Consider the following 22,172-nt stretch of genomic DNA (forward strand, 5'->3'; position numbering starts at 1 on the left):
GTGCAGAAGTGTTTGAAATTCTAAGATATAATTGTTAAAACGATGAATGAATTTATACTTAGTACATTCATAGTCTGATAGAAGGAAGGACTCCACTAGTACCCTGAAGCTATTTTCATATGACTATTAGTAAATGATCAACCTTATTTTTTTTACTCTCCTATCTAGACCTCTTTAATTTTTTGCTTATTATTGACCTGAGTTTCCCTCCCCATTACTTATTTTTTTCTGTATCATGGCGGGACTTGATCACTAGGCTGGAGGTGTTTGTGTGGAGTCTCAGCAGTCACCCCTCACTGCCCCTTGTGCTGCAACGTCACTTACCAGTAGACTGCAGGAGGATGATTTTCCTTAATAGGTTTCCAGGTGATAGAAGTGAGAAGGTGACATTCCACAAATAAAAGATGCTAGAATATTTTGGTAATACATTTGACATGATGAGTGACACCACTCAGAAGGTATACAAACAGGTTGGGTCATTGTAATTCATGAATGGAGCTTTTAGCATTCTCTGAGTCAAGGTTCCTAAAAAACCTGTAGAACTAATGAATACCCTTTTTTCTTCCCATTTATATTTGCAGGACACTTCATGTGTGTCTTTTCATGCACTTTTCTGATGTGAAGTTAGTGTTTGATTTTTGCCATGCATTTTTTCTGAAGAGTAGTGATTAGATACTTAGTGTAGATCAAATATCTAGTGGTCTGTCCCAGGCCCAGCATGGCCCTCAGGTCCCACAGCCTGAAGCAGTGGAGTGCTTTGTAGTCCTTTTTTGGTGCACCAAAGGTTTTTACAATACCAAAAGCATATTTGTGGTTGCCAGGTCAGTGATTCATGATTTGAATTTATAATAGATTAGTGACCCATATTCAGTGATATTATTTTGATTCTGATTTTGTTCCAGATTATACCAACTTTATATGAACTTTTTCCACTGTCATTTTTGTGTTAATTTATTTTTAATTATTAAATAAACTTCTGTATGTTTTGTTTTCTTCACCACTTTCTCCATATATAACATACCACTCAAATTTGTGAAAGTACCACATGGTGTCATTGCATCATGCCAACCTTCAAACAGAATGTATTTTAGATTGTCTTAGATTTATTGTGCATCTGCTCCTGATAAATAATAAAAACAATTTCATCTTTGTTTCAGAGCATTAAGTATGAAATTCAAAACCACTCATGCCCCACCTGGAGACACATTAGTGCACAGGGGGGATGTCCTCACCTCAATGTACTTCATCTCCAGAGGCTCTCTTGAGATCCTCAAAGATGATGTGGTTATGGCCATTCTGGGTATGTCCACTCTAAGGGCCATATAAAAATAGCATATAAAGGTTTTCTGTGATACCTCATAGTTATTATTATTCATTCCCTTGATTCATCAAAATAATGTTAATTATCATGAAGCTGTTTGTTCAAACTTAACCTTGTTCACTTTAATCATTCTCCTGTTATTTAAATGATTTTGCATGTTTCAGAGGATAGATACTGTGCAAAATATAAAAAAATGCTATATATCCTGAATTTTTTTTATATTAGATAAGGAAAAAAGATTCTGCAGAATGATCTTAATGTTATTTATTCATTCTTGGTTTGCAGGGAAAGATGACATATTTGGGGAGAACCCTTGCCTCTACCCCACCATAGGCAAATCCTCGTGCAACGTGCGCGCCCTCACCTACTGTGATCTCCATCGCATCATGAGGGATGACATCCTCGACGTCCTTGATCTTTACCCAGAATTTGCTGAGGAGTTTTCTAGAAATCTGGAAATCACCTTCAACTTGAGAGACGTAAGTCACCTTTGCGAGTTGGAATGTAGGCTGTTGATAAAACAGCTCCAATCTACCTGTTGCCTCTAAAGCATACAGATTAACCCATCCGCTGCAATTGGCACAGATTTGGCTTTCACTGGTAGCCTGGTAACATATACTCCCAGGTCTTTCTCTGCCTCTGTGGTGGATAGTGGAGTGTTTCCCATGCAGTATTGGTATGCTAGATTTCCCCTTCCAAGGTGCATGACTTTACATCTTTCTTCATTGAACTGCAGCAGCCACTTTTTGTTCCATTCCTGTAGCTTGGTGAGGTCTTCTTGTAGGAAATCTGCAGTCAGGGGGTTAATCGTGACATTCCATATTCTCTTGATAGAATATATCATAAGTGCCTTAACAGTATCACATAAAAGCTCACAAATGTTAAAATACTTGGAAAGTATTCTCAAAATTCTTCAGCTCATGGAAATCAGAGTAGGACTCACTCATTGTTTTATTGGGATTGGGGTAATAAACCATCATCATCCATGTTTAGAACCATAGGCCTGCCCTGTAATTGATATTTCTAGTTATTGAAGTCTTCTACAGATTTTTTTTTTTTTTTTTAAGTTACATTAGGAACCATTCAAAATACCTTTCATACTCGACTTTTCTGGTATGATTTGCATTTTTTTCTAAATTCCTGTTTTTTGAAGATATTAAGGTATTTTGGACAGTTCCTGTACAGTTACTGAGTTTATTATAGTGGGATTAAGGGTAAGGTATACTTTTTTGAGTGAAAAATTCTACCAAATATGGAAAATGAGTTAAGCACACTGAAAAATACTCTGACTTTCTGGCAACACTATTTCCCCACCTTTAGGTCAATATGTGAATATTTAAAGTGATTTAAAGGGTCAGAATTAAACAAACCACGTCTCTTAAATGTGAGTGTGTCAACTCTTTGTTTTGTAATTTCGTAGCTATTTATCTTTTTTTTTTTATGGATTATTTTTAGTTGGCAACATCTGGCATTTGTCCCAGGCTGCTGGAAAGGGAGGTAAGGCCCAAGGCCATCTATAGTTTGCCTCAGGCGGCAAGTTTAGTCCGTGTGCATCGGAGTTTCATCGGGCGCCTTCTCGTCCCGTTTTCTCAGTTGCAAGTTATTGACCTTTCATTGATTATATCTCGTTGATTTTTCATTCTTTTTTCTTCAGTCTTTTTGTATCATCTTCTTAATTACGTTTTCTAATGGTTTTGTTTTCCATTTTTGGAATTGGTAAATGATCTATATTTTTTTTCAAAGCGTTTTTGGAGATTTTATGAGCCGTGTTGAAGTTGTTACTTGCTTTTTTTTTCTTTTTTTTTTCACCATGAATTAACATGTTAAGGAATAAAATCAAAACTAAAATCAATTCCTGAATGATTAATCTCATCAGTGACAACTTCAAAATTAGTATATGTTATTAATTTATTTACAAGTAATCGATCAAAACTGCATATAAAGTTTAAGGCTTTTTTCACAATATTATTTTTTTTCTTCTTTCTTTTTCATATATCGTCTTCAAACCTCCTATAGGAGTAAGTAGGTATCATAGCTATTACCTGAAAATATTTCACGTAAATTGAAGCAGTATTTAATTTTTCTCGAAAAATAACTTAACTTGGCCCTTAAGTGTAAAATCTTTCAAAGTACAGTAAACCCTCGATATAATGGACTTGCTTATAACAGATTTTGGATACAACAGACAAGGTCAGATGGTCAGGAATCCACGGGGACCGGCCGAGAATAGTTTTTGAACCACTCACTCCCAGTAACTACAATAGCGTCTTCTGGCCACCATGCCCTCCTCCCTTTATCTGTTGACCCATCCTTCGGTTACTGTATTCTTTATCAGCCCACTTGATGAAATATTTTCCTCGTGGTTTCCATTCAAATGAAGAACGTATTTATACCACAAGAAAGTCTTTTGCATCAATCCAGGACGTAAATGTAATGGAAAATGGCCAAGTGTTGTTTAGTGTCAGTAATGACACAGCTTATGGGGGTCAAGGGGGACTAAGTCCCCTAGTTAGGTCAGTTAGGTTAAATTATGCTTGGTTAGTTTAAATTTATTCTGCACTCGGTGTGGGGCGCGGAAATACACAACGCAGGACTTGTACATAGCGGCGGCATGCATGGTCCAATTCACCGGCCAGTGTTGCGAGAAATACCTCCTCGCAGAAATAAGTCGCTCTGTTGCCCACCACAAATGCACACCGGGGGAATACATGGCAGGAAAAACATTAATTTTCCTGGTTTTGTTCTAGTTTGTCCACTTGTGATCTTTGTGAGCAGTGAGTGAAATATAGAAACTGTGAGCAAGTTGAACATCTCTCTGCAAGTTATTTTGCAATGCAGCTGCGGTCTGTGGCGGATGTACAACAGGCATCGAAAAGTCAATCATTTAATGATTTGTGACAGAAGCAGTTATCAGATTATTTCATAACACCCAAAAAAAAAAAAAGTTTTGACTATCAGTGTGAGATTGGCACGCTTGTAAAATTTTGCCCATACCCGTAGCAATATGGCCTGCCCTGCGGGGGGCAGGGCCCCACTGCCAACTTGGCGGCCTCAGTGCCCTGCAGTCCATTGCCAAGTGTGCTGTGCTGCTATGTAGACAACGTGCACACAACATACACAATGAAATATATATATATATATATATATATATATATATATATATATATATATATATATATATATATATATATATATATATATATATATATATATATATATATATATATATATATATATATATATATATATATATATATATATATATATATATATATATATATATATATATATATATATATATATATATATATATATATATATATATATATATATATATATATATATATATATATATATATATATATATATATATATATATATATATATATATATATATATATATATATAATATTTTACGTTGTTTCTTTAATTATCTCCACTTATAATGGACTTTCGGCATTAACTGACTAAGCTCCCCCTAATTAGTCCGTTATTTATATATTGGATTTTCAAAGATATAGAGAAAACAGTATCTTCATGATCATTTATTCCTTGTAGGAGGAAGTGGCTGGTGTGGATCCAGCTCTTCTGCGAAGGAAACAGCCCATCATAGAGCGCAGCAACTCCCAAGAAGAGGAGAATTTGAAGGCTACCTTTAGGCTACCAAGGCAGCGGCGGAGACAGTACACCCGCGGGCCATCCTCGGGCGAGGAGAGTGACTCGTAAGTTGTAGGAAGGTTGTGAGACTCTTAGGCCATCTGATACTTATGTGCCATGGTCCCTAGTCATTTGTAGAATTTTCAGACTTCATTTTATTGTTATTTTTTCCATTACCAGACTTAAATGCATCCAAAGAGTGCTGATGTGGAATCCATTTTTGCATTCCTGGTGATCAGTGGGTCTATTGATAATATTTTATTGTAGTAATGTCAAATGAAGCTGAAAACTTTGTTATAATTTCTCATGTTTTTTTTTTTTTCTTTTTTTCTTTTTTTTCTGCTATGCATTTTTATTAGTAATTCAAGAAAATTATATTTAGCATTTGGGGTAGATCTTGTACTTTGCTGCTGTTTACTGCATCTGATTATTCACTTACTTTTCATATGCAGCACCAAATGAATTGGCTTTGTTTTCATAAAGATATAATACCCCATATGTTATTTTCACTTTATTTTTAGTTTAAATTACTTTTTATTGGGTCAAATAGCATTGATACTTGGTATGTCAAAGACCAGTGATATTGTTATGGGAAAATTAGTGTTGCATGCAATACAAAGTTCTGGCTCTTTTTGCATTTATTTTCTTGATGTCTGTATTATATCCCTGAGACACGAGGATAAGGAGTATATCTTGATACCCTGCGGCTTGTCGCAAGAGGTGACTAAAAGTAACATAGCTCCCACAGTACCGGAGGTTGAGGTCGGGAATTGAGCTCTCCCTGAACTTTTTTTTGCTTAAAATATCTAGGAGACATGACAAATAGCTCGTTTCCACTCTCCATCCTGCTTGAGATGATGATAGTATTTGAAATGGGTCTCCTGTATGAATGAAGTGCACCCTTACATGCTCATTAGTTAATAGGAGAGGGACTGACTCACTACAATGTTTAACTCATTCATATAATATTTTTAATTATTTTGTCTTTGAAAGGTGTTAATGTAGTCTATATTTCAGTGGTTATCATTTTTTTACAAGGAGCTTGAAAAATTAGCTACCTTCAAGTCTTGGTGTTCATTAGATGTGTCTGCTTACATTACACTGAGGTAGTTGCCAGAGTGAATCTTGAATATATTTTGAGACAGAGTTCATAACTCTCTGTTTCCCTCTGACAGTCCTGATGAAGATCAATGTCAGTCGAGTGCAGAGGTGTTGCACAAACAGTAAGTCCCAGAGGACCCTTGGATATCTTTGTGCTTTAGTTGTTTTATGATTCTTGGCCTCATGAAAGTTCATACACCATTCTGTTGTCTTCATCACATCCTCAAAGTTTTATGACCAAATGCTGTCATGGAGGCATGTTTTAAAGGTTATGCAGCCTAATTGACATAAGTCAGATCTCTTAATGATAAAGTCTATCTGACTAAACCAAAGTAGCCAGCCAGCAAATGATTAGAATTTGAAGCTGGAAAAAGTAAATACGATGTTAATTTCTGTTAAATATATTAAGCAACAACTCTAGTTCGAGCATCATATTTTTTTTCCATTTCTGAAGATGCATTTAGTTAGGATTCAGTTTTTTAAGAAGTTAAAAGCCTTATTATCAAATACTGAAGCCAATTTCTAAAATTCATCCATTTATTTATCTACCATTCAGATTCTGAAGGGCTCTTACATCTTATGTACTTGCCTATGTTTGGTTAGCTGTGCTAATGGTCTGGGCTGACAAGATCAGTAATTTCAAGACCACATAAAATATCCTTTATGCATGTTCATTTAAAAGGAAACAAGACTTGCAGCCCTTCTTTTGTGTTTTGCTGAAAAATATTAGGATGCTTGATTTTGTCCAATGAAACTAAAAATTATGTAACATTTTGTGTATTATTTCATCTCATTTATGATTTTTATGTAGCTCATTGAATATGTTGGCATGCCACTGTTGTGTTGATGCAGATGGTGGTGACAGACAGAAAAGCTTGACTGAGGCCTTTTCTCATGATGCCAGATGGTAGTCTCATGGTGTAGTGTGTATAGCTGTATTTGCCGATGGTTATCTCCCCCATAAACTTAGGATAATCGGCTTTTCTGATGTAGATGGTTGCTTGCCTTTATTTTGAGTTAGTCACTTTTGTGAATGGAAGGGATATTTGAGATAAAAAGAGTAAAGTCTTAGTCTTTCTTTGGGTCTTTATAGTTTGTTTTTATATTGTATTATTATCTGCATTTTGGATGAAAGGTATTAGTGATAGTGAATAGATTTCATTGTTATGATTTCTCCAAAACATGTGGTAAACATGCTACATACATTGCATTTGTAAACTGTACCCTGCTTGAACATGCATTTTGATTGTTTGTTGCAGCATGTTCCTTTTAGTATGAAGGTTTTTCTTTCTTTATATTTTCATACATATAAAGTGGTCTTGGGATTTTTCCCCCGTCAATGACCACCGTCCAGACCATAATTACATATCAAAGTATTACTGCAAGCTTGCAGAAGTTGTTACTTTGTTTTCAGTATTTGTCAAGTAGGCATGTAACACATTATTAGTGTTTATCCAAGATCATTTTTATGAAATGCAAATATGAGCCATGGATATTTTGTTGACTTCACAACAGTATTCATTTAAAAATTCAGTGCTGTATTTAATTGAGACCAGAAAGTTTTTTGTTCACTGGCTGGCATCCGATGCTCATTTCTGGTGTTGAGGCCCCACACTGATGACTGTTAGGCAGCTTAAGAATCATAATTTTGGTGAAGATTTGCTTCACCATAAAAAATTAGAGGCAGCTGTGTTGCTGAGACAACAGCCTTTTGCTACCAGTGCTTGACCAACAAAGTAACTTGCAGCACTTAAGATTCTGATGATGAATCATTTTATGTAAAAAGGACTTTTTCCTGGCTAATTCCTGGCTGTTTGTCATGATGTACAACTGTAATCTACTAGGCATTGTATTGTATGAATATTTTTGTTGTTGGAGAAATCATCCATTTATGGAAAATATTTTACAATGTTTCAGCATTCTGATCACTGATTTTTACACATACATTTTGTTGTCAATAGTTTTGTCTAAGGACAATATATATATTTTTGTACATTAAAGTTGATATATTTTTATGTGATCATAAATGAAATAAATGTCATAATCTTCACATTGTTCTCCAGGGAGGAGAAGCACTTAGTCTCCAGAGGTGGACTGGGCTCCCCACCTGATAAAGGGAGGAAAGAGTCAGGTCCCCTAAGCCTTAACTTTGAACACAAGCAAAGGTCGGGCACCCTTAACTCTATAACAGGTTAGTAGATACCTCAGAATTTTTATTTGTTTATCAATTATAACTATCACCATTGCCATTGCTGGAATAGGGAACAGGTAATCCATCATCCAGCACAGGTTGAATGGAGGCAGCCTTGGTGCTCCACAAGATACTTAGTGTTGGGATCATGTGCTCTTCTTCGATTTTCAAGTCTCAGACAAGGTTACAAAGCTGCAGATTTGATGACCTGTTAGTGGTTATTGATTAGTGACAGACGAGCAAATAGATTTATGGAAGGAAGTTATGAGGAAACTCCACCAGACAAAATTTGCCAATCACACCCAGGAATCCAAGGACCACTACTACCAGAGTCTGTTACATTTTTAGTCAATGGTTTAGTCATGTAGGAATGATTTTTAGTCTGAATTTTTCTAGCCCTCAGAAGGATGTCATCAAATGTCCAGCAATATTTATTAAAGTCAGATGTCCAGCAGTATTTATTAAAGTATCAAATTTAATAAAGTACCAAGCACTGCTTTCAACTCTATCCCAGTTCCTCTTGGAATATTAGTGCTTGCCTATATGTAGGCAACATGTACTTTTACATCTATCAAATCACCTTATTGAGGCCATAGTGCAACACAAATCATTGCTCATATTACCAAGTAATATCTCATGAAGGTGATTTGTTTACTTTCTTGGTGAAGTAAGTTTAAGGTAAGATTCTTGTTGTAGTAATTTTTCATTTAGATAGAGTATGTTTGGGGTTTTGAGTATGTATGGTACAATTGGATCTTACTTAGTGTGCTAAATCCATAAATGAGCTGGTCAGTCATTATGTTCAAAGAAAGCAACAGGGCATTTATGAAAGTATAGCTCTGAAAAGAAGAGTGAGAGGAAGAACATTAGTTTTGTAGTATTATCTATAGACGAGACTCTTCTCACTCTAAATCAAAGGTAATTCCCTACCTCTGCAGCTGGGTCCACGGATATGTCCCCAGGTTATGGTAAGCAGATTTTCCTCGAAGGAGTGACCCTTAGTCCATTGCCCTTAATTTGCTCGACTCTATGATGACGTTTTCCTGTAACACCACCATCCCTTAGCCCTTCTTGTATGTACCCTTCCTCTAGATGGTGCACCTCCCTCACTTTTCCTTTGGACAACTCCTTATCCCTTCACTGTTTATTCAAATTTCTTCATTATCATTTACTTCAGCTTGTTGTCTAGCTCAGACATACACTTCCACATGAAGAAACACACACACACACACACACACACACACACACACACACACACACCACTCCGGTAGCTCAATTGGTTAGAGTGCCACACTACAAGGCTTCACAGCCAAACTGGCGGCGGTTCGAGCCCCACTCACGCCGATTCTTTCCGTTGACTAGGAGTGGTTACTCTCCCCCCTTGAGCAAGGGGGTGTGTTCATATAATCTAATGGGGAAGGAGAAAGGAAGGAAGAGAGTGATAGAGTGAGAGATAAAGCTAAAGATGCTAGCACTAAATATTTTTTCAAAAATTGTTGTCTTAAAGTTTAGGGTGCGCGGTATATGCTGGAGCGCGTTATACGCCGCAAAATACGGTACTATGTTTCTATTCAAGAGCAATAGATGTGGTGCAAGAGAGAAAAGGGTGGGCTGATTGTGTATATCTCGATTTGAAAAAAGCTTTTGACAAGGTTACACACAAAAGATTAATCTGGAAACTACAGCAGTGAGGAGGAATGGGCGGAAAGGTTATCGAGTGGATGAAGGATTACTTAACGGGAAGAGAAATGAGGACAGTGATTAGAGAGGAGAAAACTGGAGGAGAGTAGAGAGTGGAGTTCCCCAAGGCTCAGTTCTGGCACCAAATAATGTTTATAATATACATAAACTATATGCCAAAGGGTATAAAAAGTTATATGAGCCTTTTTGCAGATGATGCAAAGTTAATAAGAAAAGTGAGGACAGAGGAAGATTGTGAGGAGCTGCAAAAAGACCTGGACAGAGTATATAGATGGAGCCAGTTATGGGAGATGGCATTTAATGCAAATAAGTGCCATGTTATGGAAATGGGGAAAAGTAAAAAAGACCAAGGAAAACATACAGGATGGGAGAAGAAAACTTAAAGGTGGTACATAAAGAAAAAGATTTGGGAGTAATGATGCAAGACACACTATCCCCAGAAAAGCACATAAACAAGCTGTTTGGAGAAACCTACAGGATGATGCAAAATATAAGGGTATCATTCCATTTTATGGACAAAGAAATGATGAAGAAAATAATAACAACAATGATAAGACCAAAGCTTGAATATGCTGCAGTTGTGTGGTCGCCTCACGAAAATAAATATATCAGGAAGCTGGAAAGGATACAGAGAATTGCAACTAAAATGGTCCCAGAACTCTCAAATATGACGTATGAAGACAGATTGAAGGAGATGACCTTGACGACACTGGAACAAAGAAGGGAAAGAGGAGATCTGATCACTCTGTATAAGTTGATAAATAAATTTGATGAGGTGGATAGAGATGATCTCTTCTTAACTGCGAGAATGTAGGGGCTGAGAGGACATAGGAAGAAACTTAATAAAGGAACCTGTTTGAGTGACTTTAAAAGTATAGTTTTCCACATAGAAGTGTTAACACATGGAACAGCTTGCAGGGAGAGGTGGTGGAGGTGAATAGTGTCCAACAAATGAAGGAAAAGCTGGATGAATGAGATATGGAGACGGGACTATTAGAGCTTAGCTCGGGCCTGGTAGACTACAAATAGGTAAATACACACACACACACACACACACACACACACACACACACACACCAGCCCGGTAGCTCAGGGGTAGAGCGTCTGGCTCACTACCAGAAGGACCAGGGTTCAATTCCCCGGCCGGGTGAAGATAAGTTGGGTTTATCTTCTTTCACGTGTAGCCCCTGTTCACCTAGCAGTGAGTAGGTACGTGACATCAGGCAAGGAGTTGTGACCTCGTTGTCGCTGTGTGTTGTGTGTGAGTGGTCTCAGTCCTACCCAAAGATCGGTACTACGGGCTCTGTGTTCTTCCGTAGGGGAACGGCTGGCTGTCTCAAGAGAGACCCGCAGCAGACCAAGAGGTGAATTACACACACACACACAGAATTAAACTAAAAGAAACGTCACACAATGAAAATGGGAAAAAGTAAAAATGGACCATGTGGAGTGTGTAGGATGGGAGGAACAATCATTGATGCAGTGAATGAAAAAATAGACTTAGGAATCATAATAGAAGATCAATATACTGACACCTGAGAAGCACATAAATAATATATTTGGAGGAACATATAGCTTGCTGCAAAATATTAGAGTGGCATTTCACTACTTAAATGGAGACATGGTAAAGAAAATCATAACATTGATTAGGTCAAGGTTAGAATATGCAGCAGTTATTTGGTCACCTCACAAGAAAAAGGATGTAAGGAAACTCGAAAAGATTCAAAGGACTGCAACTAAGATGATACCAGAACTATCATGTCTGTCATATGAGACTAGATTGGAGGAACTGGTCAGGAGGGTACTTGCTGGTGATGACAAGCCCAGATTGTGATTAGGCCATGAGTGAGTTACACACACACACACACACACTAACAGTTTCAGTTTTCATTTTTCTCTTTCCCTTGTAATTACCACCACCTCCTTCTTTGTTATTTATTCCCTTAGAGTATTTAAAAGTAAAACTGCTCCTCTGTTCTTACAATGTTATGATTAAGTGTTCACTATCATACAAGATGACAAAGATGGCTATGAGTTATTCCTGCTTTACTTGTCATAATGATGTGTTTGGTTTTATCTGACCAGCCCATTCACAGGTTTTTCCCTTGTACATGTAAAACGGGCTCTTAGGACTGCCAGTGCTGCCAACCAACTTCTTGTATACACACACACACACACACACACACACACACACACACACACACACACACACACACACACACCGCTCTGTAGCTCAGTGGTTAAAGCTCTGCACTGCCAGTCCGTGAGGCCTGACAGGCAGAGGTCCGAGCCCCACTAAGGCCGGAATTTTTCTGCTGACAAGGAGTGATTACTGTCCTCCCTTGAGCAGGGGGGATGGGGTGTGTGGTTTGTGGAGGTTCCAGCAGTACCCAGAGATTGACTATAATGAGCTTGCTATTGTTGTTGCTGCCGATTGCGAGTCCAACTCGTGATGGTGGTGGTGAAGTACACACACACACACACACACACACACACATGGCCCAGTAGCTCAGTGGATAGAGCGTCTGCCTCACAACCAGAAGGACCGGGGTTCGATTCCCCAGCCGGGTCAAGATAAGTTGGGTTTATCTTCTTTCACATGTAGCCCCTGTTCGCATTGAGTAGGTACGCGACGTAAGGCAAGGAGTTGTGACCTCGTTGTCATGGTGTGTTGTGTGTGAGTGGTCTCAGTCCTACCCAAAGATCGGTACTATGAGCTCTGTGCTCTTCCGTAGGGGAACAGCTGGCTGTCTTGAGAGAGACCCGCAGCAGACCAAGAGGTGAATTACACACACACACACACACACACACACACACTCAAACACACAATACCTGTGGTGATGCAAAGAACTTTTTATTGCAGACATCATTTAAGCATTGCCTGTGTCTTGTCTTTAAGTCTACTTATATTAGTGGTTTTGATGAAAACATTTGCACAAAATGGTTGAAATATTTCTGTATGTCCAGTTCTAACTATTTGATGACTATAAAAATAATTCATTAGAGTTTGTGTACATCAGCAGGCCATACATTTACCAAAGAGATTAATGAAGAAAATAATTAGGTGGACCACAGAAGCAGGAAAATATGAATAGATAGACAGAAGCAATAGGAAACCTTGTGCTCTGAGTAGTTCCATTGTCAGGGATCAGTTGTGGAATGTACATTTTACTAATTTCATAAGAAACAAACATTCTAACAAACTTAAAAGCTGCATCATTGGTTACTTAATGGGATTGTGTTTGAGATGATATTTAGATTCCATCTGTTTCATTACAGAGGTGATACAAAGATATATAAAATGCCATAATGTGGCACAACAGCCTAGTGTAAGTCATTAGTTTTGACTGAATTCTATCTTAAAAATCAGATCACACCTATTTTTTTCTGTTGTATAGGTAACTCTCAATTTACGCGAGTATTGTGTCCTTGAAGAGGTCGCGTAAATCAAAAACAATGTAAATCAAACAAGAGGTAGATTTGTACCTTTATTGCCTACTGTATCACTCTGACTCCTCTCCCTCTCGTGGTTCCTCCTCTGGCTGCCCTTCCCCTCGTGGTGGCACAGCAGCGAGGGTGTTGTTGTTGTTGAGTAGCGTGGCAGCGTGGGTACTGTATTGTTGTTCAAGTGGCGCGCGGGAAGAACTGAGCTCAGCTGTGTGGCAGCGGCGCCGTGTTGAGTCCAGTTGCGTGAGACATCTGGTGGCCACTCCATAAAATATCACTTATAAGTGAAAAAAATGTGTTAATTAAACATTTATTTGGATTTTGGACACTGCGTTATTTCAAACACGAGTAAACCAAACTCGCGTAAATCGAGAGTTACCTGTATTCCTAATAGAACCTGTATGGAAGAAATATCCTTCCAAAAATTGTCCTCTGATAACATCCCTTCATTTTAGCTTTGCAACATACATACCTATTTGTGTGACATATACTATGTTTAAAATTAAATCAGATCTATGAGTTCATTTTGTTGTCTTGTGCTCTCTCGGTGAGGCTCGTAGGCTTCCCAGTTTCCATCTCTGCATGTGCTGCAGGAATGGCTGTCAGGGTTGTAGGTGTTATAAAAAGCTATGAGTAGATGATAACATTGCAAGTAGGGAATGAACATGTAGCAGTGCAGCATAGAAAGGGGACTAGCTAAAAAAACTCATCTTCATAACCAACAGAAAAAGACAAACAAAAGCTGTTATAGTCAAATGTGGTGCAACAAAAATTTAATGATTCCCCCATATGATTTTATTTTATTTTTTGATTCATTTTATTGATTTATTATTTCCTTCATTTCCATGGTTTGGTATGGTGTACCTCTATGTGGGTCAAGTTTAAATACTCCACACATAGAACATTGTCATAATTCTAATTTTAAGTTCCTACATTTTATGGGTGTGAATTGAATTGGAAATATATCATAATGTCTTCTATTTAATACTGCTCTGCACTGATAAATATGCTGGAGTAGATACAAGAGAAGGTTAGATATAAAGCTAGATAATAATTTTCAATAAGGAGTTGGCCCATGTAATAGAGAAAACACTTTGTCATTACACTAACAAATTTCCCTATACAAACATTTCATTGACATCACATAGCTAGTGGTGCTGCTAGAGCCCACCCCAACACCACCATTCCCTTCAGCCTGCAAGGATTTATTAGTCTCTTGTTTGCCAGTCAGAACTAACAATTTGTGTGTATTTTCGTCCCTAGGGGTCCTTACTCAGCTCAAACGTAGCTTTACTGACCTCCGCCTGCATAGAGTGGAGGGTAAGGTCCATAGATCGGAAAGTAGATCGGGTAAGACCAGTGTCCCTCAGGTATTTACTCTGTCCCTTGATTTTCATAGTTTTGTCTCCTAGTGCCCCCTTAAGGTAATGTTTGTGCTGAAGTCTTTGAGTTTTCTTTAGCATTGAAAGTATACTTCATGTGTGTTGCAAATTATTTTATTCTCCCTGTAATATATGTCCCCCTAGACAAAGCAAACTTTTGAAACTAATGTTTCCAGTGTAGTTATTTTTTCTTTGCATTGATAACACGCACATTTTTAACACCCCTGTCACAAGTATTTTTTGTGTCTTCTAACCTTCTTATAAGTGTTGTTCCACTTTTTGAACAATGGGAAATAGATTTTGCAATTATGCATTGTGCAATGACATCATTCACTTAGTCTACATATGTTTCCTTGAATTGATATCTTGCAAAAAGATTAGAACTATTCTAAGCTTAATGTTTGTGTGTACCACTTAGAAACTTGTCTAATAGTATCCCTGCTCCATTCCACCCTCACATTCACAATGAACCACAAATTTTACACCTCACCTCTACATATATTTTTTTTAATATAATTTTTCAGGTGTGGTATTACATGTTTTCTTGACCAGCTTCTATGGTGGTTAATTAGCTCTGTCATGTATGAAAGTATACTGGACATACATGTTGTTATACTTTTATCTCTGGAGTATGAGCCATCCAGTTACTTTGCCAGGAGACTGACTGCATGATCTTCCTCCATCTGAGAAGTTAAAAGATTTTTGCTCAAGCTGGATGATCTTTTTTGTTTAATGAACGCATGAACATGTTGATGCAGCATGGTGTAATTATTTATGAGAAATCTACATGCATTAAATTTTATACTAGGAAAAATAAAGGATAATGGAAAGTTATTGATATATGTGTTAAATAGTCTCATTTTGTAAGTCTAGTCTCATTAGTGCCTTGTTGGTGTCCTTGACAAGACAAGCCACCAAAGTCATATCCATATCTTAGTCAGTATGCATAATACTGTCATTATATTTGTAATTCATACTTTTATTCTAAAAGATATTGAAAAATTCTACACATTTATCAGACTTTAGTCATTATTGAACTCAAGACGTTTTAGTTTCAATGTTTATGGTGAATGTATATATCAGATAACAATGTTACTCAGTGGTTTAGTTTATTTCACTGGGCTCTCAATTCTAATAATGTTAACAACAGTAGAAGTTAATTCATGTTTTTTACTTTAATTGCTCTTATCTGTCGGTAATAATTGATTTCAGAGTATTAATAATCACAGTGCATTTATCCTGATATGTCAAAGGTATTAATTGAAATTCATAAAGTAGTTATAATAAAAGGGGGTTGAGAATAGATTTGAAATGTATTGTCATAAGTACACTGATGTTTCTATTGCATACATGATGACAAGTGTTAATCTTAAGGACATTTACTGAAAATGGAAAAATTGATGCTTTGTTTTTACTTTTAGTAAATTATATATATATCAACAATTGAAAACAAAAAATTATATAGTGCAGGTACCCCACCATTTTTCTGCTACAACAAGGTATGTTATAATCACTACAATTCAACCTTGCCTTTGCTCCTTTATTTTAAAGTGTCAGGTGCTGTCTCTGATGGACAAATCTTTTCATTTATAACTAACTCAGTGGCATGTACCTCTCTCTTCGCCAGACTTCTTGAGAAATATTTATCTATTTATTGTTTGTATGTACTGCCACTCAGACTCACAATAACCTCCAAGCAAGAGTTCAGGCTGTTAGTGTGTCACCAGCCCCTGTGGTGGCTAGTCTTTTAAACCCTGGCTCTGGCCGCGTCTTCAGCCACCCTTCAGGAACCATGAGGTCATTGCCTTCTTATAGAGATCTCTTTGTAACCACAGCAGCCTTTCCCCCATACAGCTTCCTCCTTGTGGCCAAAGCCAATGTTGAAGCTCACATGAACTCTCCTTCGTACCACTCATTTTTTATTGACTAAGCTGCAGCACGAGTACTTAAAGAAGATTCATCTTATGTACCTAATAAAGATGGTCACTGTTTGGAAGACATTATTACAGTTTAGTAAATTTATGTGTCATTTCGTGTTATATGGCTATGATTATATCGTAGAATTACATAATAAGAAATAGTATCAAACATATAACAATCCATTTCAACTCTGGTGTCAAACTTAGCAGAAAAATGAGGGCCTACCTGTACTATTCATATATATATATATATATATATATATATATATATATATATATATATATATATATATATATATATATATATATATATATATATATATATATATATATATATATATATATATATATATATATATATATATATATATATATATATATATATATATATATATATATATATATATATATATATATATATATATATATATATATATATATATATATATATATATATATATATACACATATACACACACACACACACACACACACACACACACACACACACACTCATATACTTACATACATGCATATTAGGAAGAAAAGTATGCAAAATTGCAAATCGTATTATGAAAATATGAGATATTTTGTATCACTTGCAAACTGCCAGGAGGGTAGCAACATTATTTCTTAATTTTTCAGATGAACAATGAAAGCTTTCAAGCAGAAAATGGGTCTGTTTTGTTAGTGGTCAGTGTTGTATTTACTGTTCTGACTGGAAGTGACCTAGACTAAGTAATTCTGAATAACCTGGAGGGACCTTTGTTGGCCACAGTACCGACTCATTCTGAGGATAAATATTTGTAGCACAATGCCTGTTCTTGTATCTAAAGTATCCAGTGCATATTGAAGTAAAAAAATTCAGTTTTGATCATACTAGGTCAGGAACTATGCCAGAAAATGCATTTCTTTATAGATGAACCTTAAGTATATTCCACACACTTCCAGATTATTATTATTATTATTATTATTATTATTATTATTATTATTATTATTATTATTATTATTATTATTATTATTATTATTATTATTATTATTATTATTATTATTACAATTATTATAATTATTGTTATTGTTCTGAAGTAAAGACATATCATACCAGAATGAAGCTGTACTGTGGCTGTGCATTGGTAGTGAGTGAAGGTGTGCAAGCTGTACACCCTTTTAGGGTTGGATCCTGGCAGAAATAATCTTGGCAATAAAATGTTGTATAATTGTATAGAGAAATTGAATATATAGTCGTTAGAAATTATTGATAAGTACCTTTTCTGCAGTCAGTGGAAATCATCTACATACTAAATGCAGTTCTTTTTTTTACAATTGAGATAGAAAAGATGAGATATCTCACCAACATTCTGGGTTTAGCAGTTTATGAAAATGGTTTAGATATTGTCCTTCCTTAAGATCCAAATATCCCAAAAGCAATCAGTACCGTCCCCTGTACCCATCACCCCCTCCATCATACTGTCATCTGCAACTATCCCTTCATTATCATTTCTCTATGAAAGTCTACCATTCTTATTTAGCTGACTTCAATATCCTTAAGGGCTCACTCAAGTTTTACTTGTCATAGTCTTAGCAAAACGTTATCTTGTCAATGCTGGAAGCTATTGAGTACGTGTAAAGTCTAGGCAAGCCCTTACGTGTGTGTGTTGGTCAGCCAAAAATGAATGAGTCACGATGCTTCTGATCACGGCTTCTTTACAGTGCATTGTTTTGATATATTTTTGTAGAACTTAAAAGTTTTGGCTTTGCCTTTATTAATGTACATTTATGCTGATTACTTGCATGATGCATGGAACAACAAAACTCACTATACATAATGCATGATATTTTGTATAATATGAAAGTATTTTGCAAGCTCTCCAAGGCTTTTAGGAGCCTCTAACCTGGCTGTTTTTGTTCATATAAAACCTAAATGAAAATCTCAGAATAGTTTGTCTTTAAATACAAACTTCATTACATAAATTAATATTCACTGACTCAATTAGTACCTATATATTAAAGCTGTAAAGCTACTCATCATCAGATAAGTCAACCTTGGAGAACATGAGTGCCCATTGTATATATTTTTCTTCTCAATATAAAAAAAATATATGACATCCTTCCCAGCCACACCCAGCTTTTTGTTCTTGTATATCTGTCTGCACACAGGAATTCTACACTGAGTATTCATATCTATCTGTGGAACACGTAGTTTGTACCTATAACTATGTAATTATGAGAGAAAAAAATCTTATTGTATCTTGATTATATGGTGATTCCATGTAAACTTTTCCCAAGGTACATGACAGTGGTATAGCCAGGTAAAGAGAAACAAACCTCATAAAGGAAAAAAATAGCTTCACACTGGAACAAAGAAGGGAGAGAGGAGATCTGATCACTCTGTATAAGTTGATAAATAAGTTTGATGAGGTAGATAGATATGATCTCTTCTTAACTGCAAGAATGCAGGGGCTGAGAGGACATATGAAGAAACTAATAAAGGAACCTGTTTTAGTGACTTAAAAAGTATAGTTTTCCACATACAAGTGTTAACACGTGGAACAGCTTGCAGGAAGAGGTGGTGGAGGCAAACAGTGTCCAACAAATGAAGGAAAGGCTGGATGAATGTAGATATGGAGACGGGACTATTACAGCTTAGCTCGGGCCCGGTAGACTACAAATAGGTAAACACACACACACACACACACACACACACACACACACACACACACATCAGGGAACCAAACTGGAATAATAAAATGGGAAGTGACGAAAGAAGCACAAGAGGAAAAAGATTTAGGTTTTATATTCCAAAATAATCTATCCCCAGAGAAACACATTGACAATATTACAAGAGACATAATTGCCTAACTACATTAGAGTGGCGTTCTGCTACATGGATGACAATATAATGAAGAAGCTGATAGTGTTGAAGATTCGGCTAAGGTGTGCTCTCCACACAAAATTAAATACATTAGGAAAATAGAAAGAATCAAGACAGCAGTGACAAAAGGGGTGCCAAGCTTGAGAGAGACGAAATATGACATGAGATTGAAAAGATTGGGTTTGCCTCTACTTCAGAAGAGAGGAGTGAAAGTGGAGATCTGCCTGCAGTGTAGCCTACAGGGCAATGAAGAAGATGGAAGCAATTGACAGGGATGACCTGTTTGTATGGGATGCTACAGATACAAGAGTTCCCAGAAAGAAATTAAGGAAGACAAGGTGCCTGAGATATCAAGAATCATATCTTTCCTTATAGGTGCACTGAAAACAGTAATGATCTTAAAAAGAAGGTAGTTTGAGCAAAAACTCTTATTGAATTGAAACCTAAACTTGATGAACTGAGATTTGGAGACAGGACTCTACAAGTGTAGCCTGCTTCATGTATATCACAACTAGGTAAATGCACACACACAGTAAAGGTGAACTGAAGAAAACCTCTTGAAGTGGACAAATATTACATGCAAGACTAACAAATGAGGAAAATAATATAGCACTGAATATTACAGCCAAGTAGTAAGCAGAGTCCTGCAACACTGAATGCTGACTCATAATTTTCCTGGTATGCATAAACTATATGGTGAATGGAATGTACTCTTTTGCAGACCTGTTTGCAGATGATGCAAAGATCTTGAGATGAGTTGAAGCTTAATAGAATTGTAAAGTGCTGCAGAAAGATCTAAACAAGATTTATGAATGTAACCAGGCTTGGGGAGTTATCAATGCAAAATATTGGAAATGGATTAAAGCACTGAGGGGCTGGCACTGAATTATTCAATGGGAAATTAACAGATCACAAAAGTGAGAGAGGAGAAGGACAAGTTGATAGTGATTCTGGTTTGCCCCAGGTTGGACCATACAGCAGTAGCATCTGTCAGTCAATCAAGAGGAATTCCTCCCAGGGGTTGTGTTACCCCGCCCACCTTACTGTGCCATTCCCAGAAGTCCTTTTGAGCAAGTGTCAATGCCGATACCTCTCCTATTCCAAGTACCTCCCAGCAGGATTTATCAACTTGCTTTATTCATGAGCATTGTGGTGCCCCTTTGGCCTCCTCCACTCAGAGTTGTCTCTTACAGAAGCAACCTGGTGAGAGTTTACTTCAGTGTATTGTGCCACATGCCTTTATAGGCGGTGTTGGCATTCACGTAATATGCAGGTAATAGTCATTGATCCAGTTTCACAGAGTAATTGTCATTTTGATACAAATTTATTTCAGCAGCACCTCATTATTCTCCAAAGATACGTATTGCTAGAGGCATTAATTCACCTCTTCAAGTCACTCTTTAGTGTCCATCTCTCACAGCTGTAAAGTTAGACAGGGAACACAAGTGACTTGAAGATCAGAATCTTCATTCCTTTGCACAGCTTTTGACAATATACTTATGCTGAGTGAGTTCATAACGCCACAGACCAAGCCAATCTGCCAGAAGACTTCTTGATGTAACCCGTTGTTGTTCTACACTATGCTACCATGTTGTGTGGAATTTCTCAAGATCTCTGTATTCTTGGCACATGCATGAACAGACTGCACTGTTTCATCCAGTGTGCCTCCAAACACCTGTGCCTTGGTCTTGGCCCAAGAGACCTGGATTCTCACAGGCTTTGCTTCCTTGTACTACAATGCCTCTAGGGTCATTACCAGAATCTCCAGCAACTTGATGAGAATAACTGCATCATCTGGAAATACAAAGTCAGTGACCCTGGTAATGCTACTAGGTGCTCCACAGTGACTTTGGTCTACAACTCTGCATAATAACCAGTCCTTACAAAAATTGAAAAGTGATGGGGTAAGGACACAGCCCTGCCTCACTCCTGTGCTCACAGCTAAAAAGCTACATACACCCTCCCCCCAACACTTCACAGCACTTTCAGTTCCATGGTAGAGGCCAGCCATTAAACCAACCAATTAGACATTACTGGGGAGATGCTGCTGTAGGTTGTATTAATGCAAAAAGACTGCGCAAGGATGCTGCTCATTTGAGCAGTACTAGGTATGTAAGAGCATTCTTTTATCAGGTACACATATACAAGTTGTTATTCATATATAAACACATAAAACTGTTGTATGTTCATGTTCTGTACACACTCAACCTCTTGAGAAAGACCTATAAAGAAACTGTCTTCAACCCTGAAAAATCCTAGAGACTAGCAGTACTTTGGTCCTGCACATGAGGGAAAACAATCTTGTGATTTATTATTTTTCATGTAAAATGTTGGACATTGTTTTGCAACAGCGGTTCGGAACATGTTCTTTCCTAACCTGGCTGTACCACTCTCCTGACCTGCCACTGCAATGTAACAGTATGCTTGCATTGTATGGGAAAGATATATAAATTGCACTGGCAACTGAAAGTTATGTAAATCTTTTTAGCATATTAATAAAAATCCCTTAAAATACCTGAAAATGACCTAAGCTTCTGGTAAATAAGAACCTTGTAAAAACATCCCATAATTAAGAGGATCC

At 36.9% G+C, this 22,172-nt stretch overlaps 1 protein-coding gene across 24 annotated transcripts in view; it reads left to right on the forward strand.

Annotated features, from left to right (window-relative positions):
* The window catches only part of LOC127000227 (potassium voltage-gated channel unc-103-like), a 145,592-nt gene that overhangs the window by 97,948 nt on the left and 25,472 nt on the right, over window positions 1–22,172 (forward strand). For 12 of the 24 annotated variants that reach the window (XM_050863674.1, XM_050863653.1, XM_050863652.1 and 9 more), the window contains 7 exons: window positions 1,158–1,300; window positions 1,607–1,800; window positions 4,880–5,043; window positions 6,154–6,201; window positions 8,143–8,270; window positions 9,209–9,238; window positions 14,682–14,768. In XM_050863674.1, the coding sequence (XP_050719631.1) occupies window positions 1,158–1,300; window positions 1,607–1,800; window positions 4,880–5,043; window positions 6,154–6,201; window positions 8,143–8,270; window positions 9,209–9,238; window positions 14,682–14,768 (794 nt within the window). The remainder of the gene's footprint in view (window positions 1–1,157; window positions 1,301–1,606; window positions 1,801–4,879; window positions 5,044–6,153; window positions 6,202–8,142; window positions 8,271–9,208; window positions 9,239–14,681; window positions 14,769–22,172) is intronic. The other 12 variants (XM_050863664.1, XM_050863672.1, XM_050863661.1 and 9 more) reach the window with 5 other exon arrangements.

The sequence above is a fragment of the Eriocheir sinensis genome, chromosome 18 (genome assembly GCF_024679095.1).
Source record: "Eriocheir sinensis breed Jianghai 21 chromosome 18, ASM2467909v1, whole genome shotgun sequence".
Lineage (NCBI taxonomy): Eukaryota > Metazoa > Arthropoda > Malacostraca > Decapoda > Varunidae > Eriocheir > Eriocheir sinensis.